Source organism: Gadus morhua, chromosome 8, assembly GCF_902167405.1.
Source record: "Gadus morhua chromosome 8, gadMor3.0, whole genome shotgun sequence".
NCBI classification, from domain to species: domain Eukaryota; kingdom Metazoa; phylum Chordata; class Actinopteri; order Gadiformes; family Gadidae; genus Gadus; species Gadus morhua.
The window spans coordinates 17,279,659-17,299,393 of NC_044055.1; the positions used below are offsets into that span (position 1 = coordinate 17,279,659).

Consider the following 19,735-nt stretch of genomic DNA (forward strand, 5'->3'; position numbering starts at 1 on the left):
TGTACCCAGCCCTCGAATACTAATGCTGCTGCTGCTGCTACTCTCCCGCCGGCGTGGCTGAAGCCTTTTTCTTCAGCCCTTTTCCCCCCCTCTTTAATGCAATGCGGTGTGGATACCATTCCGAGGTATAGAACAGGGTGTGCCCATGCCTGCTACACATGTCCCTGCCTTTGTGCTCCATGACGAGGGCACACGAAGGAGGAGGAGGGGATGTGAAGGAGAAGTGGAAAGTATGGATGGTTGGGCCCAGAGAGATGTCCAGCTGAAAGCTTGGCACGTCATGCATGTGGTCAGACTTAAAGGGGAGTTTCACCAAGTTTATAGCTGTTCCTGCGCCTTTCCTTTTTTGTTGAAGGGGGAGGGTTTTTAGGAGGACCAAGTGAATGCATTTACCGCCATTCCTTACCAGGATCCATCTAGTTCTTCCCTCTGCCTGCCTGGTGGGGAACACTTGAACCACATTTAAATGTCCCCCGTGGACTCGGTCTCTCCCATATGATGTTCCCCTAACTTGTGTTAAGGTGACAACTCTTGATTCCCCGATTTCCTTGTCCTTCTTTTCTCAGTTGCCCTACACATCTCTCTCTCTCTCTCTCTCCTCTCTCTCCTCTCTCTCTCTCTCTCTCTCTGCGTCATCTCTCTCTCTCTCTCTCTCTCTTCCTCTCTCTCTCTCTCTCTCTCTCTCTCTCTCTCTCTCTCTCTCTCTCTCTCTCTCTCTCTCTCTCATCTCTCTTCTCTCTCTCTCTCTCTCTCATCCTCTCTCTCTCTCTCTCTCCTCTCTCTCTCTCTCTCTCTCTCTCTCTCTCCCCTCCCTCCCTCCCTCCCTCCCCCCCCACTCTGTCATAACGGCCTGCCAACGACCATTCAGACGGAAGGCGGGCTCAATGGCTCTTTAAATCAACCTCTCTTTTGTACATTTTGTTTAAACGCCACTGTTTATACAAAAGCCAGCTCTCGCGGCTCCGTTCCCTTGTCTTCACTCTATCCCCAAGAGGAGATACAGTTAACACGCAGCTAAGTCATGTGTAATTAACCATTTTTTACCTCACAATGATGGGCACTTTTGCGCATCACCATGGGAGAGTCCACTGTCTTATTTCTTCATTTTCTTTTTAAAGAGGGGCTATAGGAAGGCGGCAACCAGTGCTGTGAAAGCCCGCGCAGCACGTTGGTGCTGCTCAAAGACGGATGCAAATGATGCTCTGCAGGGGCCAGGCGTCACGTCCCCGGCTTGATTTAGTATTCTCGTCCCCCAGAACCAGAGTGGGCTCCCTGCACGCTGCTGTGATACACAATTTAAACGTATATATGCATTTTCAGAAATCGAATAAAGAGAGGCACCATTTCCCCCCCCCGCGCAGTACAACACTCTCTGTTGTTTGCAATTGATGCGGTTTCGTCTCTTGTCTCTTCCTGGCAAGGCGCCGCTTGTCAGTGGATTGCACGGACCACGCCTTCACACGGGACGTCTGGCCGGCGCGTTTAACCTCGGAGTCTGGCGTCGGCCTCCTGACCTTGAGCGACTCTTTCCACTCAAACCCCTGTCCTCTGCTCCCTCCGCCCCTAGCGCCATGCGGGTGCTGCTCTCCAAGCTGCCGCGGCCGTGGATCGTTGACGAGAAGAAGGACGACGGCTACACAGCGCTCCACCTGGCGGCCCTCAACAACCACGTGGAAGTGGCGGAGCTGCTCGTGCACCAGGTGACCACACGCACGCGCACACACGCACACGCACGGCACGCACGCACAACCGCATAAAGCACCCACAAATCACACGCACACACAGGCGGTGTTGGTGTCCCAGCACATGCGTGGGGGCCCATACTAATTGTTTCTTACGCGACGCTGTTTCCCCCTCTGCTGTCATGTTTTACGGTGCTCCCAGACAACGCGCCATTTAGTGCGTCTTCCACCTTATGAAGCACTTCAGGCTCGGGTCGGACCATGAAGTCGCTGTAATTGCAGTTTTTTTTTATTGAATCCATACAGGCCTCCTGGGGGATTCCCCAGCCCCCGGTCGTTCATATCCTCCGCCCCCGCCTCCGCCCATTGCGTCGCAATCACAGCCTCGCGCTCCTTTCCCTTTTGAGATTGCGGCGCGGCGCCACAGGGGGAGACCGCCACGTAAAGGACCGTATGGCGGACGGAGGCGAGGGCAGGGAACTGGTTAATGAGGAGGTCACTGGTGCGGAGGCTGCAGCAGCGCAGCCTCCAGCTCACTGCTGCAGGCCGCTGCAACCTCTCCACTGTACCTGGGAGGGACGGGCCTGGTGGTGCTGGTGGTGTGGTGGTGAGGAGGGGCTGGGACAGCCCTTGTCGCAAGGGAGCCTGCGTCGCAGTGTCGGCCCCACTCTCCCACGCAATGCAGGGCTGCGAGGTGCAGTGCGGTCAGGCGCCCGCTCCCCCAACGGCTGGCCGGGCGGCCGCTGCCCGTGACGCTCCGCGCCCTGGCTGTGATCACAGTGTCTATTGCCCCCCCCCTACATCTCAACAGCGGAGGTGCCCCACAATTGGAATGACAATCGCTCGCGCGAGGTTGTAGAAATGCAATCCGACCCGCCCCGGAGGTATTGCCCGTGTCTGCGGGCATGAGGTGAAACGCAGAGGTAGTGTTACTCCAGACCGGTGAATCTTGTTAGGGATTTCCTTTACCCAATTGTTTGCTTTGCGCTTCGTTCCTTCATCCCGTTCCTTCGTCCCTGAATACATCGCAATTCAGCCTAGCAATCTGTTAGATTGCATTTCTAACGCGTAATGGCATAAGGAGTTGATGTCGTTAATTCGGTTATTATGCTGTGTGTATGTGTCTGTCTGTGTGTGTGTGTTAACGTTCGGTGTTCTCCACACAGGGAAGCGCTAGCCTTGGACATCCAGAACGTCAACCAGCAGACCGCCCTCCACCTGGCAGTGGAGCGACAGCACACACAGATAGTCCGGGTCAGTCCACTCACTTCCCCCTTTGTTCATCAGCCCTCCTGTCCTCATCCACGTCTCTCCTCCTCCCTTCCACATTCTCTCTCCAACTCTCTCCTTGTTTCTTTCTTCTCCTCCCTGCTCTCCTCTCCTCCACGTCCGCCTCCCTCACCTCCATACTTATTGGCAACTAATTGAAGATCCTATCTCCCCGTATGGCTCCTTCTCATTCTGCTCTCTGCACCAAAGGCGCCGGAACATCACGGCGGCACCGCATTTAATTTAAACTGCTGGCCCTGCAGCCGAGTGGGCCCGTGTGCAGATTGACACTGTACAAGGGAAACGTTCTCTCTGCGAGACGCTCCGCTCCCAGTCCCTGTTTCACATGCGGCTTGCATTGAGATTGCCACGTTGCCATCTTGTGGACCTCGGGAAAAATGCACTCATTTAATTGAGGGGGATACTATAGAGGACACTATAGAACGGTGGCACTCGTAGGCTCGCGTACGGCAAAACGCTTACGACGCAACATTTCCAGACATCTGCATAGCAACAGAGCATGCAGGTTGTTTGAATGTCATTTAAATGTTGTATGTTGTATTTATGCACGCTTGGTTAATCTCTCTCTCTCTCTCTCTCTCCTCTCGTCTCTCTCTCTACTCTCTCTCCTCTCTCTCTCTCTCTCTCTCTCACTCTCACTCTCACTCTCATTCTCACTCTCTCGTGTGGTGTGTGTGTCATCAGCTGCTGGTGCGTGCGGCGGCCAAGCTGGACGTGCAGGACCAAGGATGGGGACACGCCGCTGCACGAGTCCCTGCGCCACCACACCCTGTCCCAGCTGCGCCAGCTGCAGGACATGCAGGACGTCAGCAAGGTGGAGGCCCTGGGATGCCCTCAAAGAACACGGTAACCATGACAACCCCCGCTAGCTCCTCCATTTTGGTTTTCTTCTGTAGCCAGCCTGCTGCCTGCTCTAATCCTGTGACAATATGTTGGATAACCATTGTTTGGTGCTGTACTGTACGGCCCGGTTAGTGCTGTGACTCGGATGATGTCAAGCAAAACGTTACTGGGTTCGATCCCAGATGATCAAACCCCAGGCACCATTGAGCATCATGCATTACCCTTAATTGCTCCTTATCGACATGTAGCTTGCTTCCTTCTATTTCAGTTTGGATGAGGCCAAGACTAAAGGATAAATAGTCATTCATATAATTATAAAATGATGATGAAAATATGGACATTTCGGACCATCTATTGAACTCTGAATCTGCAAATCCTTTCTGCCTATCTGATATGCTGGCCTTGGAAAAGGCCTTTCCATTATTAATAGCACTCAATAGTTAATAGCACACTGCCAGAAGTCGTCCCATGTAGGGCTGCTCGATTATGGGAAAAATCATACGTCAAATACGTCAACATGATGTATTTATTCAGCATGTCTCTCCCAAAAAATACTTTGTAACTGAGAACATCGGCTTAATAAAATACACAAAATGTTCCAATCCAAAATGATATACAGATATGTATCCAGCTGTTCTGCCCTTTCTATAAAACATTAAATAAGTGGTTTTTTTTGTTGAAAAAACGATTGTTAATTTTGTGATCGTTTGACGCTAAAATCTTAATCGCGATCAAAATTTGATTAATCGTCCAGCCCTAATCCCATGTAGTATAAAAAATTCCCTGTAGCTTTTAACAGAGCCCCTCTTAAATATCACTACAAGTACCCTCCACACAGATACCTAATTTCTTCCTACATGATTCCCCGGGCATTACCCCGCCGCCGCCTGTCAAGAATAATTTCCAAGACGCCTCTGAGCCCGACTGGGATCAGTGTTGTCACCTGTTTGAGAAGCTCCTCGTGGCCCTGTTTCTGAGTGAAGTGTGAGTAAATGATGACACGCGGCTGCCGAGACGACAGCCTCCACCATCTCCCGCATCACTGGACTGACTGCCCAGGCTGCACGAGACCCCTCCCCAGTCCGCCATCAGTCAAACGGCAGCCCAGTGCAGTGATTCAGTCAGACAGCCAGCCAGCGTTCACCACAACACCCTCCTGAATGGATCCCGCTCCTTCTCTCTCCAGTGATCAGTGGTGGCAGATAGAGTGCTACTGATTGGGTTCTTTCATGGTAACCAGACACACTGCAGCTTCCTACAGGAATGTGGGGCTAGTTCCACTCAGGACTGTTATCTGTCACACCCATCTTTCTCCCTTTCTCCCATCGGTCTCCCTCTGTCTCTCTCCCTGCCTCTCTCTCATTCTATCTGCTATCTCCACTATCTCATTCTCTCTCTGCCTGTCTCTGTCTCTCTCTCGTCCTCGCTCTCACTCTCGGTCTCACTCTCTCCTATGCCTCACTCTCATCCTCTCTGGCTCTATCTCTCTCTGCCTCTCTCTCTTTCTCTCTCTCTGCCTCTCTCATATCCTATTGCTCTCTCTCTCTCTCTCTCTCTCTTTCTCTCTCTCTGCCTCTCTCATATCCTATTGCTCTCTCTCTCTCTCTCTCTCTGCCTCTCTCTCTCTCTGCCTCTCTCATATCCTATTGGTCTCTCTCTCTCTCTCTCTCTCCTCTCTCTCTCTCTCTCTCTCTCTCTCTCTCTCTCTCTCTCTCTCTCTCTCTCTCTCTCTCTCTCTCTCTCTCTCTCTCTGCCTCTCTCTCTCTCTGCCTCTCTCTCTCTGCCTCTGCCTCTCTCTCTCTCTCTCTGCCTCTTTCTTATCCTATTGGTCTCTCTCATCCCGGCTGTCCTGACTGAGTCCTCTCTGCGACAGCAGTGGAACCGACAGTCAGCGGCCCTAATTGAGACGTGTGCATCTGGGCCACTCTCCCGTAGCACTCCCCCGCATGCTGGAGGAGAATTGAATTAGCCGGCCTACTGGCTCCGTCTGCAAAGATGTAAAAAAGATGCGGGTTGAAGGCGATCTGTCACATCGGGCTCTAAATCTAGCCAGCGGCTTGGAGGTGCGGGAAAGCCGCGGGGGGGCGTGGATCCAGAGGACGAGGAACGCTGTAGGAGAGAGCGGAAGAGAGAGGGAGGGACGCTATGGTGGTGAAGGTTAGACAGAGGGGCGGAGAGCGTCTCTGCCTGACTGACATCGGACAAGACGTCGGAGGTTCTGAAGAGCGATCTCTTGACGGGGCTTGTTAGCACCACCCAATCGTTCTTTAAAAGTCCAAGAGTTTGCCTCATTAAAACGCATCTTCTATTTTTGCCATGTATTTTCCCCTTTCTGCGGACAGCGTGGCATCCACCTCTGAGCCTCCCTCCCTGCCTGTGTGTTTCCCCTGCAGCTGATCATGGGCCTGGGCACCCAGGGGGCAGAGAAGAAGAGCGCAGCGTCCATCGCGTGCTTCCTGGCGGCCAACGGCGCCGACCTGACCATCCGGAACAAGAAGGGGCAGTCCCCTCTAGACCTGTGTCCCGACCCCAGCCTCTGCAAGGCCTTGGCCAAGTGCCACAAGGAGAAGAGCAGGTAAACAGCCCGCTGGCAGAGTGTTGACCAAGACGTTTGGAGTCATTGCTAAGCCAGGCACACGCACGCTCCCACTTTCTCTCACACAAACACCGCGTTTATGGGATCTGCAGCGTGGCTTTGCTTTGGCCTAGGGTCTTTCTTTTGCTTTTCTTTGACTGTTTGTCTTTATAGGCGAACCGAAATGAGCATTTTTACAGCTGACATTTAAAAAGGTCTTAAAGCATACAAAACTAGCTGGGCTTGGAAACGGTTGTACACTCTGCTCTTTCCACCCATAGCTCTGTTTGACAGGCCAGAGCTTCTTGCTGCTGTGTGTGTGTGTGTGTGTGTGTGTGTGTGTGTGTGTGTGTGTGTGTGTGTGTGTGTGTGTGTGTGTGTGTGTGTGTGTGTGTGTGTGTGTGTGTGTGTGTGTGTGTGTGTGTGTGTGTGTGTGGGCGCGTGAGAGATCTTTGAGGTGTTGAAAGGTTTTCTCTGAATCACGTGGCTCTCCATGGAGTGTGGGGGGTGATGATCACTAGACTGTGTAGGGCAGGTTTTGTCAGGCTCCCATATTTCCTGTGGAATACCTGATATAGAAATCGTAAAGTAATCAGAGAGTAAAATTGCCTTTTTTTTTTCAAGGTTAGGGATTTCCTTTCATATTCCCAATATTTTTTTTAACGTATGCGGTACCCTAGCCCGCTTTTGTTCCCGGTAAAGCTCTGTTTCTTCTATGCTCTTCGTCTTTTTATGCCTTTTTCTTTCCACCATCTCCTACTCACACATATTCACTCCTCTATTGTTCCCCTCGGTTCTCTCCTTCCCTCCCCAGTAATCCTTCATGCTGTGTTATCTTTCCGTCTCTCACGTTTCCTGTGTGTGTGTGTGTGTGTGTGTGTGTGTGTGTGTGTGTGTGTGTGTCTGTGTGTCGCAGTGGGCAGGTGGGCTCACGCAGCCCCTCTCTGAACAGCAACATGGAGTCGCTGGAGGAGTGCATGGTGTGCTCGGACATGAAGCGCGACACGCTGTTCGCGCCGTGCGGACACATCGCCACCTGCTCCCTGTGCTCGCCGCGCGTCAAAAAGTGTCTCATCTGCAAAGACCAGGTCCAGTCCAGAACCAAGGTAACCGTATCGGGGCCCCTGCTCACTCTGCTGAATGACCGCCTGTCCCACCCCCATGCTGAGCTGCTGTTCTTCATTCCACCCCTTCTCTGCCCCCCCCCCTCCCCCCCGCCTCCTGCAGATTGAGGAGTGTGTCGTTTGCTCCGACAAAAAGGCCGCCGTGCTCTTCCAGCCCTGTGGTCACATGTGCGCTTGTGAGAGTAAGTCTCCCTTTTTCCGTTTTCTTAACTTCCCTTTCACTTGGGGCCCGACCTTCTGCCTAGTCGGGGGGGGTCACACCCCCTAGTCGGGGGTGTGACCCCCCCCGACTAGGCAGAAGGTCGGGCCCCCACCAGGCCTCCCCGCCGCGCCCTCTGCCTCCGCCCCTCCCTGCCTGTACTGACGCCCTGCCCTGTGGTTCCCCCCAGACTGTGCCAGCCTCATGAAGAAGTGCGTACAGTGCCGGGCTGTGGTGGAGCGCCGCACCCCCTTCGTCATGTGCTGCGGGGGGAAAGGTATGGAGGATGAGGCCGCAGATGATGAGGATGATGATGAGGATGATGAGGAGGATGAGGATGAGGAGGACCTTAGTGAGTGAATCTTCCACACGTTCCCTTTTAAGTCTATCCTTCTTTTCTGTTTTTTGATTCATTTTCTTTCCACCCTTTCATGACTCAATGCTCAAATGATTGTCTTTAGTCTTGTTTTTTAGTTTTTTTTGTGCCATTATACTGTTGTTTGTTTTGTATGTATTGCTTTTGTTGTATAGTGTATTTATTTTTTCCACACAATTCCATCATTTGCTGAGACTACCTGACCTTCCTTAAATGGGTGTCGTCCTATGAAATGTGTAGATAGATGATTGCATTCCATTGGCCTGTTTGAGTTCTACCATTATAGATGCTAAAAGTGCACTGGTACATAGTACATAGAGATGTAGCATATCCGTTTTAGCCCAGTTTCCCATCTGTGCTTGTGTTTAAGTTGAGCCACGTCCTGTCACTCATACTGTCTCCACAAGAGCACCTTAATACTGGTCTTCCTCTATTGTGTTTCGTATTCTCCGTTTTTACGTTGAGTTAAAAGGGGACACTGGTGTTAAGGTTCACTAATACCCACACAGATATACCAGGTCTGCAGGCCCATAGAGTCCAAACAAATGCGGACACACACTGCCTTCAAAACGACACACACGTCCACACACACACACACACATCCATACACTCGCGCAAGGGGCAGCATTAACTGTGAACCTCCTCTCCTCATCCTATAAGAAACCTCATAACATAAAATTCCAATTCATTGAAGTCAGCGATCGATCAGCCTCCGACTCAGAGGTGATTCTAAGACATATCGACATATTCTTAAGCGCCACACAAAAAAGGACAACGGATGGATTCATTTGGCCATTTCAATTTGAACCGCTCCACTAGGAAAAAGACCGCTTTATACAACTCGTGCTTCTGATCACTGCTTACGGCCGCTCTGGCTTCTCCCTCTAGTGAGCAGTAGCTACTGGCCTTCTGGCCAGCATGGGGGGGCTCCCACTATAACACTGTGACTGGTTATATCCTCAGCAGGGAGCACTAACTCTATGGCAGGGGGCTCGCAGGATCTGCTCCAGCCCAACAATCTGGCGCTAAGTTGGTGTAAGTATTTCTCCATCTTCCCCACCCCTCCCTTAGACCGTGGTCCCTTTATAGAGCCAGGTCCTCTGCCTCCACACCCCCACTCCGTCTCCTTTCTCCTCTTCCAATCACATTGCTGCCCTGGCCCTCTGGGCTCTCCTCTCTTATCCACCTGCCTATCCCAGTACCGCTTGCACACACACACACGCATACATTATAAAGGCCAGCAGACTGAAGAATCTGTGATGCACATGCACAAATAAATATGTAGCGTTGAGCCCGAATAATCGGTGTCAATTGGCCTCAGTCCAGCCAGCACTGTTGCTCGTTCCTGGTCATTCCACCAAAGCAAACATGCATTCTATACGACTATTGACCAAGTCATGCCAACAGTAGCACGGGTCATGACTTAATTCACGTTGTGGCCATGCTAGTCGAGTCCTAAAAAAGCAGGTGAAACTATCACATGGCAGGTCAGCAGAGGCTCCTGCTAATGTTGCCAAAGGCTTTCAGAGTGCATGTTTACTACTGACATGCATGCTTGTTTCCACCTTTTCTAAAAGCTGTTATCACCGCTATTTAAATATCATTTTTCAGCCTTACTTTATGGTCGTGCTAAGCAGCCAACCTCCCCCGATGTCATGATTGTTGAATAACCAGCAGATATTGTTACAATTTGTTCTCGGGCGGCGAGCAGGGCCATCAGTTCAAGCCTTCAGAACCACAGTAAATCCCTAAAACAATAAAAGTCATGTTATTTCCATACTCATTTAAATTTATGCATGGCTACAAATCCATCGGCTGGCTAAATCTGAGCCAAACTATTACACAACAGCATTATGACCCCTGCCATTTTAAATGGGGCGGAACACAACTTCAAAAATAATACTGTTCCATCGGTTTCTGAAGGCTTACAGGATGTTTTATCCTGGTTTGAAACCTGCAGCGGTATGCCTCTGAACACATTGAATCAGTGCGTTGTCCTATGCAAGAAAGAAAAAAAGGATTAAGAACTTTTAAAAGGCCAGGCCTACAGTAAACATAAGTCATTCTACACATGATAGAATACCAACCTTGGCAAAAGCATCGCTTTAGGTTCTGGTGGTCTTACATTGAATGACGGGGGGTAGCGTCACCACCCAGGGACGACCTTTGACCCGCCTCTTCGTCACGTGGCGAGGGTGAGGTCGGCGTCCTCTTTCCTCCTGATTAAATGGCGACTCGTGTTCCCCCTTGTCGCGTGGTGGCGTGGTGCTGGTGGTGTGGTCCTCTGTGTGTGTCCCCCCCCGCCGCCCGCCTCACAGCCAGCGGAAACATCCCGGGCCTGGCAGCGCGACAAGGACAACACCAACGTGAACGCAGACGTGCAGAAGCTCCAGCAGCAGCTCCAGGACATCAAGGAGCAGGTGAGGACAAACGTACTCAACTCCATTTCTCTTCTCAGTATCTGCATGCGTAGTGGTCCGTGCTCGCCAGGTGTTGGAGGAAAACCAAACCCCAGACTTGTGAACGTATTCCAGAGTATTCCAGTGATGTAATGGCTAGCGTAGCAGTGCTATGGATTGATCCCGGTCCACATCTATGGTCTTGGATGCACTACGGTTTAAAAACGTAGGAGTAATGTATACTGAGGTTGCCCTCTATGGGTTAAACACATGCTGTCGCATGAGTTATCAGCCGTTTTGGCTAACCAGGTAACAATCAAACATTCTGGCTACAGCACCTCCTCCCCGGATCAGATTGAACTAGGTGGAGGTGACCTGTGCGTGGTCAAACAGCAATATAGCCCCTCTCCTAAATATAGAAAAGTCAGCCAGAAGTCGGCGAGAGCCCCTCATCAACGCTAGCTCAAAGAGAACAGGGGGTTTTGGTTTTCCTTTAACTCTAAAAAAGCGAAAGCCACAGCTGACTGACGGCCTGTGTGGTGTGGTTCCCGTGCAGACCATGTGCCCCGTGTGCCTGGACCGGCCTGAAGACATGATCTTCATGTGCGGGACACGGCACCTGCCAGCTGTGTGGCGACCGCCATGGCGAGTGTCCCATCTGCCGCAAGGCCATCGAGCGCACGCATCCTCCTCTACTAGAAGCCCACGCCTGCCGCTGCTGTGGGTCCCACTGACCCTCACCTGCCTCCGCCTCCCCCCCAGCAACCACAGCGCCATCTCCTCCTCCCCTGCCGCTGCTGTGGGTCCAACTGACCATCACCTGCCTCCGCCTCCCCCCCAGCAACCACAGCGCCCATCTCCTCCCCCCTCCCCCCCCCCCCACACCCGCGCACAACACACACTGCTACTGCTCCAGCTCACAGCTCGCCGCGTCCTGCGTCCCTCCCCCCCCCCCCCCCCCCCCGCTCATGTCTTACTGCTCACTTTAAAGGGTCTTTTTAAAGCACCTCGGATGAGTTCCACTGGAAAGCTGTTACAAAGAGAAGAGTTTTTTCTTTTTCTCTGCTCGTGTTTTTCTAAATGCCGCCCCTAGTGGTCGCTGTTACCCCAAAAAACGTTTTCCCTCGATAAAGTCTCTCACTATACTGGCTTGAATTACTTTCAGTCGCTCCCCCAGTCCCAATTCAAACCCAGCCTCCGTTATTTTGTACAGTCTGTGATTTCTCTTTTGGTTACACTAATTATGCATCACCCATTCCTGCCCTGGCTGCATGGTGGGGGCTCCTGAGCCCTCGACCTGAGGGGCGGGGATCAGGCCTCCCCAAGGCCTGTCTAGACCCTGCTAGACCCTCCGCTGTAGACCGCCGGCCTCGGGCGGAGGGGAGCGAGGGGGTCCTGTTGTAGTGTACCGTTCATCTCTTATGCAAGCACGTGGGCATCTGAAGCTTGAAGACACGAATGCCCGGGACGTAACGCTTTTATCACTGTATGGAGGAATCACGTAACGTGTAACACCCCAAGTGCGGCGAAAGACGGCGTTGTTTTTATTTTTTTTATATGTTGACCTCTGTAACGATGTACAATGTTCAGTTAGTGTCTGATTCGAGGGGCGGTCGAGGCAGCCTTTTTCCACGGTGTGTCCGCGCCGACGCTAAGGAACCGGTGGGAACCGGCCGCTCCCCCCAGGAAGGACAAAGGTGTTGTGGAAGAAGGAGTCGCTCGCGCGTGGGCACGACATCGCCCCGTCTCACCGCGGCGGCCGTCTCGATTTTGTTCGTATGGGAGGTCGTTCTCCGATGACCCGCTGTCCCATCGACTAGCACACACGACCACACACCCGCACACACCTGGCTTTACCAGCTCAGCCACGGCATGCCAAGGACGCTCCTCCCCTGGCTCCTGCTGGCCCTGGGCACTGCTCCAGCTCCTCCTGCTTCATGTCTACCGTAGCTAATATTCATGTCTAATATATAGCTCGCGCCTCGTAGATGGACTTAAATATGCACCCCGATGCAAAACATTTGAATGAGAAACACAAAAAAAAAGTCAGTATATTTGTGCACACGTTGATGTAAGCCGGTTTTGAGACTATAAAAGTGGTATCGTCTGTCGAAGAAACGGTGACTTTATGAGCATTGCTAATTTACCATTGATTACTCTGTGCCATTTGCTTCCAAAAAAATCAAATTGTATGGGAAACTGGTGCTCTCTACCTTGTATTACCTTTATAATTTAAATAGTTTACTTTGAAGAAAAACAAAGAGCATTTATTGAACTATAGCGTACAATCTGTTAGAACACTAAACTGAAATGTAAATTATTTTGTATTGCACCCCCCTTACCCCCATATAGGTGTCACTGCCTACTTTAAATGTAGCCTCAAAACCTCTCTAAACATTCTGCTTTGATATCAATGTTGGTTTTGGTTGTTTTTTTGGGGGTGGTGTGTTTTATGTCATTTGTTTTGCTTTTTACAAACTGCTTCAACTGTAGAAACGTTATTGCCTGTTTCTTTGAAATTGTTTGATATGGATATTTGCAAGTCTGCAAGTCATGTTCATTTGTCAGATTATAGTGGCAACCTGGTCACCTTCATTGTCGTTATTAGTTTGTTTTCATCCTGGCATCAGTGTTTTATTTTGGAAGAAAGCGGGAGGTTTTGCAGAGCTTGCCTTATCTCTTTAAAAAGGCAGTTGCCTCTGCAGAATCGTTATGGCAACCAGCTTGTAATTTGTCAACACAATGAAGCCCTGTGTTCCAATACTCATACAACCATACTATTTAGTAATGTCTCATTTCGCTTTTTCAAGAGAGACCTTGCCATGAGGGCAGCACAGAAACACACGTTTCAAACAAATAACACAAGCAACTTAGACACATTTAAAAGACAGTTTGGGGAATTCAAGTAAGGAATTATACACGGGTACAATGTCCAATATTTCAATATTATTAGTCCTTCAGTAAAGACCCAAAGGCAACAAATGAGATCAGCCTGATAGTTTTAAGTCTTTCTGGAGGGTCTGAATAGCAGATTGGGCAGCATACGTAATACTAGGAAAAAAACTGAATACGTTTTTTTCCCCAGCTCAGTATGAGCCCTCGGAACTGGCAACTGGAGATCATCCTGCGAACGCAGGCTATAGCGGCCTTGGCTTCTAAGGAGTTATGTGCATAGGTACCATACATAGTATGGAAAATGCAGTATACCAAAAATACCAGGATGTTGTACCCAATCCGGTCGCATTTCGCAGTTTGCAAGCCAGCATGGATTCCGGCTGCCCCACAATGCTCTGCAGCTGAAGATGCTTCACATCGACTGAACCCGTAAAAAATTAATTGTTAGCCCTACTGGCGTGCTGATCAATGAAATCCACTGTAGTATGTCCCACTTGTATGCATACTGTACACACTTTGTAAGGGTAGCTGCATCACGTACTACGTGTCAAAAGAAGAAATATGAGATTTGGAACACAGCCAAGGTGTCTATTTTCTTTTCAGTATATTTTTGACTAGTTTTGCAGTTTGGGTTTTTATTATTTCCAGTTACCATGACACTTTTACGCTAGAAGCACTAATACGCTTTATGGTAGTGTTGTCTTGTTCAAGGTGTTAATGAAACGCTTATTTTGTACCTTCCCTCTGCAACACAGAGGACTGTTCTGGTTGGAAAACGAAAAGAATTCCAATAGTATTTCCTTTGTTTGGCATGAATGTTTGATGTATGCAGTTCGACATGTATCACAAAACCCTGTTCACTCTGTATTGCTGATAAGTGCTTTTGAAACAACCATATAGCTGAAATAAAGTTCAAAATAACCATGGTAAATGACCTGCATCGCTGTTCTCTGATCCTTTCGGATTCGTTATTTTTTCCCCTCCCTCACTGGGTCCACTTTTGAAATGCTAATTGTCTTGTTATTTTTTTGTTATTGTTGGTTTAGCTCCGCTGCAGTCAGCCCTTTCGAGGGGAGCATTTACATTTTGTTGCCTTTCCCCTGCTGTGGGGCGTCTGACTAGCGTGGAGGCAGCGCGACACGTAGGCAGGGGGTGTGGGGGTAATTGAAAATGCTAACACCTCATAATGAGTCGGCACCAGCATGCCATGAGTCAGCTATGCTAATCTGCAACACATACCCGGAGAGAGAAAGGGACAGTTCAAACACGTAAAGAAACCCCAACAGAAATATGAAGCGGTAGGGGCTATATTCAAATAGATGGATGCAGCTCCTGCAGTGGAATACACAAATGGCGTTTCAAAAGCTATCTTCATCGCATAAATGATGACCCCGGGCTGTTTCTAATGCTATAGCTCATTTACTGGCTCGTTGAAAGCATGGATGTCTTTGGACTTGGCTGGTGTTCAGCGGCACCATGCACCCTCTCCTAACAAGACATCCATCATGCTGTCATTGTTTTCGCTCTGCGGAGATCATAGACCCGTTCCCAGACACGCTACCTCTCTGCCTGCGCCTCCAGCGAGCGCTCTCTTCTCCAGTAAAGACCCTCACAGTGTTATGTACAACATGTCTGCCTCGCTTAAGTGACTCTGACATTAATCATTTTCCTCTTCCGAGCCAGAGTCGGGCGCAGCAGTTCTAGCCAATAAAGAACTCTGGCTTCTGACCCTCACACACTCTGCACCCACACTTACAACCTGGACGCTGACGTCACCAAAGATCCACTGATCCAATGGATTGCCCTGTCAAACGTGCTGGCCTCTGTGCGCGTGCGTGCGTGCGTGCGTGTGTGCGTGATGGGAGAGGGGCGTGCGTGGGGGGTTGTGTGGTGGCAGGGCCGGGTCGGTTCGTCCATCACCGGGGGCTGGTGACTGCAGACCTGCCCTTGGCTGCCATGCTGAGTGATGGCCGGTGGGCCGGAGACTCCGCTATCTCCCCTTGGCCTCTGAGCCTGATCCTGGAGACGCTGCCCGGCCGCCCCACCACTGCTGCCACTGCCGCTGCTAGGCGGCTGTGTTTGCTGACTAGATGCCAAGAGGTCGTTACTCCCCACGTCAGGAGAGGGGGGGGGGGCGGGGGGGGGGAGTTGGGGGGGGGGGGGGGGGTCTTAAAGCTCACAGCGGGGATTGAGGGCTGGTCCGGAACAGTCGCGGCGCAGGCAGACGTGAATGGAGACGGATGTCACCCCAGGGTGGTCCGGGTGGGGAGGGTGAGGTAGAGAGAAGGAAAGCGCTTGGACCGGGGAGGGGGGGGGGATTTATTCTGGATCATGATTCTGAGCGTCTGTCAGGTCTCGCTGTGATGTCACTGGGGATAAGGGCGAGCGTTCTGATTGGCTGCGCGGACATTCCGACAGTAGCAGGCATGGATGGCAATGAAATGCTTCATGGGGGGAAGGGGGTGGGGGGGTTGTGGTATGTAGGGCTGTGTCTATCTGCTGGTCGGGTCAGTTGGCTCCTGGGGAGAAGAGTTCATGCCTGCTGCCCCCTCCCCCCCCCCCCCCCCCCCCCCCTACCCCGGCCTGGCCAGGGGAGTGAACCCTAAAGTATGGGCCTGGACTACAGAGTGTATTTATTTGGCCCCTGACACCAGTCAAAGAAGCAGAAGTTGTAGGCTGCAGGTTTCCGAGCATAGCACAAGGTGGCAGTGCATACAATGGCTGTAAGGATCTAACCACTCGGTCACTAAGAAATCCTCTCGCTTCGTATTAAGTCTTAAGTCAAAAAAATGTATCAACGACGAGGCTAGAATTTGTTCTAATCTCAGCTATAGCCTCCCGGTGTGCGAGTTGTTTTTATATAATTTGAATCGGCTCGTAAACAGCAATAGTGCAAGGCCGATGAACTGATACGGGGCACTGCATAAGGAAGTAATATGGTAATTGTGCTGTTATAACTGCCATGTTGAAGCCATAAAGCTCTCAGGTAATGCTTTCAGTTTGGAACGGGGGCCACGTGGCAGCCCCCGGCGTGACACAGGAACACCACTTCAGACGGCCTCCATTCAGTACGCTCCTGTGGGGAACACGATCAATTCATTCCTCTGTCCCGCTGACCACCTACAGAAACGAGCAACAACAAAAGAGGAAGCTTTTGTATCTCCGTGCCGGTGGACAGCCTTGGCTGTTTGTGTGCTGGTGCGCTGCCATGCTGGAGCTATTGATTGTGGCGCGTCTGAAGGTCCCTCCTGTTATGCAGCCCGTGAGTCTCTGTATTTACACCTGTCTTTATGACCAGACGCCGGCCAAAGTACACCGAGAAGCTGTCTGGAAAGTTTCCTTTTAGGACCCGAGAGAGGCAGAGGGAAGGGGACTAGCATGAGGTGTGTGCGTGTCCTATGTGTGTGTATAGGTGACTGGCCGTACCTGGGACGGGCGCCCCACCTCCACGGTAAAGCCATAAAGTCATATTCCCTCTCTGTTCCCTCTGGCCGGCATATAGGCCCCTACGTTCGTATTGCTTTATTGATATTGAACCGGGGGCAAAGTGTCAGTGCTCAGTCACCCCCTCCACAAATGGTGAGTTATTTATGGCCAACACAAATAGCCCAGTGTTCTTTTAATCCTGACACAAATAAAAAGCAATGAAGGCTCAAATAGTGTACAGTGCATGGACCGGTGGCTATCCTGGAGACGGTTCGATGGCGCACTACGGTGTCCCACGCACGAGGAGACCTAGCAGTTTGTGAGGATAACTTCCTCCCAGGAAACGTTGGTTGAGGTTCTCATGCAGCGGCGCTAGCCTCTCAAGCTAACCCTCAAAAGGAAGACATGAATGAGATGGTTCTGTGTTATTTATGATCAGCCATCAGTTAAATATGTGTTTTACGGTCAGACTTTGTCCCTGTGTCTGACGCCTCGTCCTAGTGTTAATAGCTCTAATATTTAAATATTTATTACAAACCCAGACCTTCATACGTGTAATGACTCGGCAGATATTAGTTTCCTACCATCGTGCCCCCTCAATCAAAGACGTCGTAACCTTTGACCTATGGAGGCATCCTGGAAGGCCTGTGTTTCGCTGTGGTCGCTTATCATCCCCTGGGTGAGCTAGAGTGGAGACACACGGAGCCCGCTGGCCGCATTTACAGTGCAAATGTTATCGTTCCAATGACACTTTAAACAGCCTTTATCAATATATAGTCATTCAAGGTTTATGAGCTTTGATAAAAAACCCGCCATAGCCAAGTGGGGTCACTACACCGCGCAGTGACGACTGAAACCCATTACACTTAGCAGAAATATCTAATAAAATAAACAGAGGTCTGTTGGAGAGGAATGCGCGAGGGAATAAAGATACATGTTGTTTATAAATAACGGTGGATAGGAGGATACCGTGTTGAAGGATCATTGATTTTTGGTTGAGTAAAAAGCAACCAGAGGGCAAACTGCAGTGTGAGTTTGGCAGAACCTTATCATCCTATTATCTTTAAAACAGTAGGTTATCATAATTGCTTACTTAATAATTCTATAAAGCGGTGGAGGAGCAACCTTTGGCTGGGCAGTAAACTGCAGAGTGCTTTTGATGCCGTTATTGAATGAGGATTTATAGAGATTATATATTTCTGCACCATTCAAGAATTTGAAATTTTAAAGGTGTTATAATTACTACATTTAAATAAAACATAGGTTAAATTATTAGAATAAAAAGTCAGGATGAATAAAATGTAGTAGTTCTTGAATAATAATAATAATTGGATAGTTAATATAATTAGGACTATTTATAATTGATCAGATACGTTTTTTAACTTTAAAATTATGATAAATTCCGCTGCAATATAGACATGTTTAGAAAACCATTAGGTTAACTTCAGAAATGTTTTCATCAAACCAACTCAAGAAGACACAAATTAATCGAACGTATAATCAAATAACATCAGGGACGACCTCACTCCTTAAGTGAATTGATCACTTAGCTGATCAATGGGGCCTGTGCGAACAGAAGAAACCCATTGCACACAGACAGTTGTGCTCTATCTCTCTGAAGCCCCGGTTAGGTTCACACCAACAGGAGTACCTGGAACAATGGGGCAGACATACTTAATCAACAAGTGCAAACCCAGGAACATTCAGCTCGCTGACAACTCCGCTTACACTAAGCAAACGGACTGCATGTGGTGCAATGGCGTTTAGTCACACTAGCTTGGGAAAAGTTTCAACATAGGTGAAGTGAGAAATAGTGCTTTCTTGGTACAATTATGGTTTGTATAAGAAACATTTGTTTTGGGCAAAATGGCCAGGACAGTAACAACAAAAATACAGACTTTTAGTAACACAGTTGTGTGTTTTCACTCTTTCACCTTATTTTTTGTTTCGTACAAACAGTTGATAGAAAGGAGTTGCTGTGCGAGAGGGGAAAATCGCTACAAAGACATAAAACAAGCGTCCATCTGGCAGGTGCTAGCCCGCGCCTGGCTACGCCGGCTAGCTCGCAACCTTGAAGGGAGTAGACAGGAATGCTGCCACCCTATCTGAACTCGGAAGGGAAATACTGACGGCAAAGGCCTTTCTGTCGAGAGAGAAAAATCAATAATCCAGAGTCCATCACATTTTTTCTTTTCTTTTTTTTTTTTTTCTGTCAGTTGGTCCTGTCCATGCTCATAGTGACCCCTGGAGAAAAAAAGGTTAATGCTTAACTTTTGTTATCTGGCTTTTGCAGCTAAGGGTTGTACCCCCAAATCGATACCCGGTACACAAATACCCCAGAGCTCTGTGTTCTGGACAGAGTGGCGGGCGGGGCCTGAGAGTTTACCAGCCCTGCAGCATCTGGGAGAGTCTGTTCACAGGCCTGTGGCTATACATGGATCCCGTGGATGTAGGGCTCTGGTTCCTCTATCCTGATGCTGATTAAATTCAAACCGAAGACGTAAGTGGAGGATGAATTGTTAGAAATAATAACTTGAATTATTGAGCAATAATCCATATGATTCCATGGCCTTTTTTTTTTTCCAAATCTCAAAAATAATATTACTAATTTCATACATTTATACAGCGCTTTTCAAAGGTACCCAAAGCACTTGACAATGAAGGGGGGGACCTCACTAACCACACGTGTCTGCGCACATAAGCACACACAAAGGCGCAAAAACCCACAGTGACCCACACGCACACACTCACACAAACTCACACACAAACACTCATACACACACACACACACACACGCAGACACATACACACACACACACACACACACACACTCACACATTTCGATACTACTGCTACGCCTGCTGCAGAAGGGTTGCTGTGTGTTTGAGCAGGTGTTGCTGTGGTGGCCAGGCGTCCTGGGAAACAC

General features: G+C 49.8%; 1 protein-coding gene across 1 annotated transcript in view; it reads left to right on the forward strand.

The window, feature by feature from the left end:
* The window catches only part of mib1 (MIB E3 ubiquitin protein ligase 1), a 52,767-nt gene extending 41,412 nt beyond the window's left edge, over positions 1 to 11,355 (forward strand). Inside the window, 15 exon segments of the mRNA XM_030363691.1 lie at positions 1,568 to 1,710; positions 2,860 to 2,936; positions 3,657 to 3,695; positions 3,697 to 3,795; positions 3,798 to 3,818; positions 6,209 to 6,390; positions 7,307 to 7,496; positions 7,618 to 7,696; positions 7,904 to 8,065; positions 9,053 to 9,124; positions 10,408 to 10,424; positions 10,426 to 10,509; positions 11,045 to 11,095; positions 11,097 to 11,168; positions 11,170 to 11,355. Of these exon segments, the coding sequence (XP_030219551.1) occupies positions 1,568 to 1,710; positions 2,860 to 2,936; positions 3,657 to 3,695; positions 3,697 to 3,795; positions 3,798 to 3,818; positions 6,209 to 6,390; positions 7,307 to 7,496; positions 7,618 to 7,696; positions 7,904 to 8,065; positions 9,053 to 9,124; positions 10,408 to 10,424; positions 10,426 to 10,509; positions 11,045 to 11,095; positions 11,097 to 11,168; positions 11,170 to 11,187 (1,306 nt within the window). The 3' untranslated portion in view covers positions 11,188 to 11,355.
* The last annotated feature ends 8,380 nt before the right edge of the window (positions 11,356 to 19,735 follow it).